Below are 8,805 nucleotides of genomic sequence, written 5' to 3'. Positions count from 1 at the left end.
CCCGACAACCCGAGTTATCTACTTTTTATAAGTCGTTAGTTAATATTAATTTTGTGCTTTTAATTCTAGTTCGTGACGTTCAATTGCTTCGGTTTCATTTTCTTCGCACTTTCGGTTTTATTTCAAGTCTGTCCTCAACTTCAAGGTGAGTTTTTTCACACCCTCTTTTTAACGCTTTTACACATTTAGGGGGGTAACATCTATATCCTGTCAACATCACAGTTTCGTTTATTCATTGTTTACAAACTACAATTCGTTACATGGACTTGTGCGTTTATTTGATTACTTGCTCAAAAATTACGTGCCCATGGTTTTTCCTCATTAAGTATGATCATACGCCCCCTATTCACTCAGGACCTCGATTTTATGAGTGGAATAGAGACCTCCGATCCAAGTACGTTAGTTGTTACCAACGGAAAAGACACTTACTTGCGCTATTATCAGAGTACGTTGGTGCACAATCCCAACTGGAAAGGACTTTACTTGCTCATGTACACTTGTTCATGGAATTGTAGATTTTTATGTACTTATATCAAAACTTGTGGGAATTCACCAACTATTCATTTAGTAGACATTAGTTTATATATACGCTATAGGTACCTTATTTAAAAGATGCAGTCGTGATAAAGACATTAGTACTTAGATTATATTAATAAACGGACAAGATGTTAATTTTTCTTGTATTTTCCTTGTATTTCTTGTTACAAACTTGTGTACTTGATGTTTAAATCAGTTAATGGTAATATTGTCACTTAATAGTGTCACATGTGTTTTGAGCAATCTGTATGTCACACTCGGGCGTATTCCACTTTAGCCGGGGTTTTTACATATTGGCTACAGTGTGGTTCCATCTCCATATAATGACAACTACACCGGACTTCCTCTTACCAAAGAAGAGGAAGAAATGGAAAAGTTTATGTAGTATGATAAGCCAACTGCAAATGGCAAAGGTGCTCTTGGTTCAGTAAAAGCTACTGAATCAACCTTAAGGGCGAATGATACTAATGTGTTTGCTTCACGTGCAAATGAAGTAATTATTGAGGATTGGACTGATGAGGATGATGATTTATCTGTTTTTGAATAATAAAGACATTAATTATAATGTTTCTTTAAATTTTCCTGTTTTGAACTCTGTTGCTACTAATGTTTATGTGGGCTCTGTTTTTAAGAGCAAAAACAACTGTGTTGTTGATTTTGTTAAAATTTTAAAAGGGGTCGTGTGGTTTCAAATAAATCTGAAAAAATCAAAATTATGCATACATCTTTATCACCTATGTTTGTTAAAAAAGGAAGTTTATGCACGAATAATTGTGATAAATCAAATGCTAAGTCCAAAGCGGGACAAACCGGCTCACAAAACAGAACAAGACCAGGAATTGACCATAATAGTTTTTATGTTAAAAGGCAAACATGTTTTAATTGTGGTATTCCTGGTAACATTGCTAGAAACAGTCCACACCGTCCTTATGTCCCATATTGTTAATATCATCAGAGGAATATGCATCGAAATACCTTCTATATGTTTAATTCTAAAAACTCAGGGTATTATGAGGCAAATCCCTCTAACGGTGATCGGAAAAGAAACGAGGCTAACATGTTAAGCCCTCATTAGACCAAGCCTATCATGTTTCAAAAGCGTGATGGAAACTCAATTTCATTCCTGAGACCCAAGCCGGCCTCTGGATCGAAATTGTTTTGGAAGTCAAATTCAAATGTATTTTCGGTCCACAAACCAGAGACAAAGTCAACGTTTATACTAATAACAAAGTTTTAAAACCCAAATATAAATGGTTGCCCAAATCTTTGGTGTCCAAGTCATCAAAATATTCCTGCTCAATCTTAGATAATCAAGAAGACATGTCATGGAAACCTGTGACACGCTTGGAAGAAAATCATGTTTACCCAGCACTACTATGGACTGGGTAACAAAAACTAATTAATCTAGCACATCGTGCAGGAACATCTATGGAGGAATATCATCAGACCTTGGTATGTTGATAGTGGCTGTTCCAGGCACTTCACAGGAAACATCTCCCAACTACATGACATTCAATTATTTAATGGTGGCTATGATTCCTTTGCAGGAGGAGAAAAGGGAACGATTACACCGAAGGGTACTATACGTAATGATCTTAAATTTGAGAATGTTAACTTTGTTCTGGAATTGAAAACATAGTCTGCTTAGCGTCTCGCGGATATGTGATAAAGGCTTTTCAACTCATTTCACTAACAAAGAGTTTTTAATTTTAAAACATGGTATCATTATACCATAAGATTAGGTTCTTGTTCAATGATAGAGAAAATATAATTCTTACGAGATCGACATGAATAAAAATGTTTATGATGAAATCACCTGTTTATTTTCATTAGCGTCAGAACATAATGCCATGCTTTGGCATAGTCGTCTTGGTCATGCAAACACTTAAAAATATAACCGTTTTGCTAAAAATGACATGGTGCGTGGTTTTCCAGTTAAATATTTTGTAACAATTGAGAAATGTGTAGCTAGTGCCTTAGGCAAACATCATCGTAAATCTCACAAGCCAAAACTGGTTAATACTATCACCTCAGTTTTTCAATTGCTTCATATGGATTTGTTTGGTCTGGTTCATGTATTGAGTCTTTCTCGTGGTTCTTTTTGTCTGGTTATTACTGATGATTACTCACGTTTTACTTGGGTGTTTTTCTTGTCAAATAAGAGTGAAATAGCAGAATTGATAAAACACTTTTCGGTGCTCATGGAGAACCAACTCAATCTGAAGCTAAAGGGAATTCGCTGTGAAAACGACACAGAGTTCAAGAACTCAACATTGAATTATTTTTGTGCTGAAAAGGGAGCACTTAGAAAATACAGCTAAGCTCGCACACCGCAAAAAAATGGAGTTGACGAGAGATGGAACAGAACTCTAAAAGTTCATGAAAATGATCGAAATCATATTACGAAACTGATTCAACTCTTTAATGTATCAAGTTGAAATCGATACAAGATGAAAAACACGATAGATATCTCGTTTAAGCCCAAAGTTTATGATAGTTGTCACATGATTACAAGATAATAAAGTTAACCTACAGGAGACTTAATGGATCATCAAATACAACATAACATAATAAGATCCAAAAGTCTAACAAAAATAACAACAACCGTATAAGTTTCATGTTCAACAGCCGTATAAGTCCATGACCAGCGTATAAACTATCAACGTGTAAGTGATCCAATAGCCGCATATATCATCCAACGTATTTGTTCATGCAACACTTTAATCCGTATAAGTCCACAACACTTAGCCACATAAGTAAACATTATTAATACTCAGCGTGTACAAGAATATGTCAATCAATATGTGGAGAACCGTATCCGCATAAGTCTGCGTATACATTCATTATAATTCAACTTACACGGCCACTAGTAGCCCCATATATGCATATGATCATCAACCATCATTATCATATACAGTAACTCGTAGATCAGTAGTTGACGTATACATACATATCCTAACTTATACGTCCAATCAACTTATACGTTCATTCATGTTTTTTGAAAACCCATTTCTTCGTTTATTCAAACTGACCACTAACAAGACGAAAAGCTAAATTCGTTAACGTTCCAATAGACCCCCCCTTTGATTTTGCTTCGTCTTGTTCGTTTAAACACTTTATATTCTCGAACATTCAATAACAATGGTATAAACTTGGTCTTCCAAAACAAAAATCAACCGCACTAGTATCACATTCCGATCTTCAAATTTCAAGTTCTTATCTTCAACCCGTATCATTAAATCATCAATATGTTGGTAAGGACAGGGTATACGTAAACTTTTTCGTCTATGTTCTCTTTAACATGAACGTGTGTATATGTCCTATATATATAAGTATGTATAACCAAATATAGAGGTAGGGTACCAAAAAGGCAGAAATACCCTTAAGTACCACCCGCCGGTTATAGAGGGGCTCCTCACATAACACCCGCGGGACATATGGATCACCCGCATATCACGATAGAGGAAGAACGTCCTTGTACCATACGTGGAAGCATCCTGGCACCCTCAGAATTCATCCGCATGACATGACATTTGCTCGCCAGAATGACCGGAAGGCAATGCCAATGGGACAGTTGTCACCAATCAGCTATCTTCTAGAAGAATGACCACGATTGTTACTTGAAGAATACGTGACCTACCAGCCAATGAGCAAAGGATACCTGGCCAGGTTGTTATAACCGTGCACATGGCCAGGGTGCAATCCGTCCTATCATTGGGCGACGCGTGTCCAGGTTGTTATACCCATGCACATGGGATGTATAGCTCAACCTATTACAAGAGGAAACACATCTGGGGGATTCATTGGATCCAGGACCCACATCCGGGGATAGGATCCGTGTTTCTTCATTGGCGCCATCCGTTTTGGTGTTAGAACTGCACTATTTTTCATTCGTTAGTTTTCCGGTCCGTTTAAAGTATGAGTAAACTTCCTGAGGGGCCGACAGGAACTCCTGCACAAAAATCACGTGTCATTAATAAGCAGGCAAAGGGACCAGTATATTCGCACGTAGAACAGCTCCGGGTTCACGAAACACCGAAACAACACCAGGTGGTCGTACGAGCGTGTTGTTGATCCAACTTAACAAACTCCAACTGGACTAACTCCTCCTGATTTAGGTCATGTGACGGCGCCAGAGGGATCTAATCTGGGTGACCTTGGTCGAATCATGAGAGACACTCGCCAAACTCGTTCAGTATTAGATATGGAAGATGATTCCGGCGATTCTGATATGGCGAGATCTCACCGTCATAATTCCAGACCCGGCGGACAATTGTCCCCGGATGAATGGCCTCAAGCTCAACAAGAGAGCCTAAGAGCGGAATACGAGCGTAGGATGCGAAATGAACACCTCCACGCTCGTGCTATGTCTTACGAAGAATCTCCTAGAAGATCTCTTTCTCCTCCTCCAACAGTGAGGGGAAGTCAGATCCGCTACAGTCAGCAAACCGAACAAGAATTTATTGAACCGCGAAGGTTACTCCCTCGTCCTCGCATGGACATGCGGATGCCTTCTTACTTTGATGAATATAATAGTTACGACTCAACTTATCACCCGGGGGGGACAACAGTTTCTACATGGGTGATAGCAGAATGAGTTCGAGGGCAAGAAGCAGTCGTCTGCATGACGTCGTCCGCCATACCGTGTATCACAGCGATGCTGAGGAAGATTTCACCAAGCCATACCGTCCGGCAGCCTTTGCCGAGAAGTTAAAATTTATAGCTAGTATTGCGACAGCACCCTTCCCTGTCAATGCTAAGATACCTACAACGGTGGGTAGATACAATGGCATGACTGATCCAAGCGATCATCTGTAGAACTTCGTAGCAGTAGGTGGGGTGAGCGGATGGACTCTCTCCTATTGGTGTCATATGTTCGCATTGACACTAACGGGGGCAGCGAGGGAATGGTTCGAAAAACTCCCGATGGTCAGATCTCTAGTTGGGATGATCTAGTGAAGAAGTTCTCACAACAGTTCAGCCAACAAAAGAAGCACACGCGTGACTAATCGGAGATTCTGGATGTTATCCGCCGGGATAATGAATCCAAAGAAGATTTTATCTCCAGGTTCAATGACGAAAGTTTGAACATTGGTGGGATAAGCAAAGATATGCTTCGTGGTGCCTTTTGCAAGAATGTCAAGTGTGACGAGTTGATCCGCACACTTACTGGTAAAGATGGAATGCCAAAGGAATGGGACGATCTTATGACCGCAGGGAAGTTATTTGCCAATACCGAAAAATCATTAGGGAACAACAGTTCAAGACAAAAGTTTAAAGTTCGAGTTCCAAAACCCGCGACCCAATAAGCAGGCAAAGGGACCGATCTGGTCAAGACTTCAGCCGAATACGGAGGCATCGAATCCGTCTGATGCAAGGTCCCTCATCGGCAATAAGAACAAAACAGGACCCTCAAATCGAGGTCCTCACATATGGACTTCTCTTTCAAAAAAACCCGCTGAAATTCTCACCACAAAGAACATGAACTTCCGGAAGCCACAACCACTCACAAGAAGGTCATTCCTTGATACCAAGAAACATTGTTCGTTTCATAATGACATCGGTCATAACACGAACGAATGTAATGCTTTAAAGAGCAAAATTGAGTTGGTTGTGAAGTCCGGGAAACTTGGACACCTGGTGAAAGATGGAAAGCCCGGGACTGGTAAAGCTCCCATACGGGACAACCAGGGCCCATCCAAAAAACAGGTCAAGGACTTGAACGTCCATATGATCCAGGGCGGACGGAAGGTGGGAGAAAAAAGACGAGAGCCTGAGGAAGAGGAATGGAATAACGAACCAGTGATTTTTCCACAAATTAAGGGAGGCCCCAATAACAAGAACCCCCTAATTATCACTGCCGTTTTTGGTCATTATCGTTTTCAATATGTTTTCTTTGACACTGGAAGTACATCGGACATCATGTATGAACGGGGCTTTGAACAACTGGATGACGAAGATAAAGAAAGACTAAAACCCATCCATGCTCCGGTATCAGGATTCGGAGGGGAAATAATGCATCCACGTGGGGTGATTTCTTTCCCGGTCACCCTGAGCGATGGAGTTCGCTCAAGGACTGAGGAGGTTGAATTCTTAGTTCTGCCTGCAACGTCGAAACATGAAATCATCCTTGGACGTGAAGCCATTGGTGACTTCAACGCTCATCCGTCCACAGCTCACGGTGCGGTAGGGGTTCCAACCCGCACTGGCGTAGCGATAATCCATGTCAATCGACATTGCTTTGCAACTGAAAGCTCAAAACCCAACAAGATTCCAAAACAATCTCAGCTAACTGAACCAGAAAAATGGGTTTTGAACAAGAAATTTCCTGATCAAACTGTCACAATTGGACCTGCTATCTCTAAGATAGTAAGGACCTTCTTGAAACAGTTGCTATCAAAAAACATCGATGTCTTCGCATGGCAACCTGCAGACATGACCGGTGTCCCGCGGACCATTGCGGAGCACAAATTAAGGGTAAACCCTGCGTTTACACCGATTGTTCAAAAACAGCGTTAGATGGGTCCAGAACAAACAAAAGCAATGAATGAGCAAGTTCTGGACCTCCTACAGGCTGGAATCATTCGACCAATTCAATATCAGATCTGGGTCGCCAATCCGGTTATTGTTCCCAAAAGCAATGGAACATGGAGAATGTGTATAGATTTCAAAGATCTAAACAAGGCGTGTCCCAAGGACTGTTATCCATTGCCCAAAATAGATCTCAAGGTCGATGCTGTGGCACCATTCAAATTCAAATGCTTCCTAGATGCCTATAAAAGCTATCATCATATCCGCATGGCTGGGGGTGATGAAGATAAAACAGCGTTTCGTACCGATCAAGGCACTTTTTGTTACAATATGATGCCTTTCGGTATGAAGAATGTGGGAGCCACATATCAACGACTAATGGACATAGCATTTAAAGGTCAAATTGATCAAAATTTGGAGGTTTACATGGATGATCTCATGATTAAAAGTGTTGAGGAAGATCAAATGCTGAGGGATATCGAAGAGACATTCGAAACCTTGAAAGTATCAACATGAAGCTAAACCCAGCTAAGTGTTCATTCGGGATGGAGGATGGAAAATTTCTTGGGGTAATTGTCACTGATGCGGGTTTCAAAGCTAATCCGGATAAAGTCCAAGCTGTAGCCCGCATGACTTCTTCCTCCTCCCTCAAGGAAGTTCAGACCCTCAACGGTGTTATCCTTTTGTCTCAACACTTAGAAACTGCCTTAAGAAAGCACAATTCGGATGGACCGCGGAAGCGGAACAGGCTTTCTTGGAAGTTGAAAAGTGTTTGATGGAGTGCCCGCGTTGACAGCACCTTATGTAGGAGAACCTTTAACAATGTATTTGTCAGCATCAGACATTTCTATCGGGGCTGCCCTCCTGACAGATAGGAAAAACGTTCAAACACCGATTTACTACGTCAGCAGAACACTATCAGACCTGGAGACAAGATATTCTATGTTAGAAAAACTTGTCCTAGCATTGGTCTACGCTGCCCGACGCCTCCGCAGGTACTTCCAGGGGCATCCCATCAACGTTTTGACTGGATATAAGCTCAAGAACGTCCTTAGCAAACCCGAATTGTCTGGATGATTGGCAAAATGGGCCATCGAGCTAGGTGAACATGCGATAGAATACAAACCTAGGCCAGCAATCAAGGGACAAGTGTTAGAGGATTTTGTTACTGAAGTCCCGCAACACAAAGAGAAGGAATGTTTGATCGAGCAACAACCTCAAGCACCTCTGAAACTAGGACTGATTTGGTATTTGTTCACGGACGGGGCTTCAAGCAGTAAGGGATCTGGTGCACGCCTCAGGCTAGTCAATCCCGAAGGCCATGAGTTTACATATGCCATAAAGTTAGACTTCAAGAATACTAACAACGAGGCAGAGTATGAAGCTTTTTTGGCAGGCTTACGGATAGCCAAAAAGCTTGGGGTTAGACATTTGGAAACCCGCGTGGATTCCATGTTAATTGCGGGACAGATCAACGGAACATATGAAGCAAAGAATGACATCATGGTTTCATATGTGTCACAGGCGAAAGATTTGATGCTTCAGTTCTCCTCATGCAAGGTCATACACATAAAGAGAAGCGAAAACAAATCAGTAGATGCTCTTAGTAAATTGGCTTCAACAAATTTTGAACATTTTGCTAAAGACATCCGCATCGAAATACTAGACCGCCCGTCTGTTCCGCAACATCAAGTTTTAGTGATCCAAGCGGGAGTGGAATCCTGGATGACACCCATT

At 41.1% G+C, this 8,805-nt stretch overlaps 1 protein-coding gene across 1 annotated transcript; it reads left to right on the top strand.

The window, feature by feature from the left end:
* The first annotated feature begins 6,018 nt into the window (after positions 1-6,018).
* Positions 6,019-7,056, top strand: LOC143604680 (uncharacterized). Its single transcript, XM_077081081.1, has 2 exons — positions 6,019-6,846; positions 6,928-7,056. The coding sequence occupies exons 1-2, from the start codon at positions 6,019-6,021 to the stop codon at positions 7,054-7,056; spliced, it is 957 nt and encodes a 318-aa protein (XP_076937196.1).
* The last annotated feature ends 1,749 nt before the right edge of the window (positions 7,057-8,805 follow it).

Source organism: Bidens hawaiensis, unplaced genomic scaffold, assembly GCF_021521415.1.
Source record: "Bidens hawaiensis isolate Kalapana, Puna unplaced genomic scaffold, B.hawaiensis_p1.1 tig00066163_1, whole genome shotgun sequence".
Lineage (NCBI taxonomy): Eukaryota > Viridiplantae > Streptophyta > Magnoliopsida > Asterales > Asteraceae > Bidens > Bidens hawaiensis.
The sequence above is the reverse complement of the archived record's forward strand: the minus strand, read 5'-3'. Positions and strand labels throughout refer to the sequence as shown.

Bases quoted from the DNA above. Each gene is read 5' to 3' on its own strand.
- LOC143604680 (XM_077081081.1), top strand. From the start codon at position 6,019: ATGAACTTCCGGAAGCCACAACCACTCACAAGAAGGTCATTCCTTGAT. The intron at 6,847-6,927 runs GTTTTGAACAAG...TTCTTGAAACAG, and splicing joins TAACTGAACCAGAAAAATGG to TTGCTATCAAAAAACATCGA.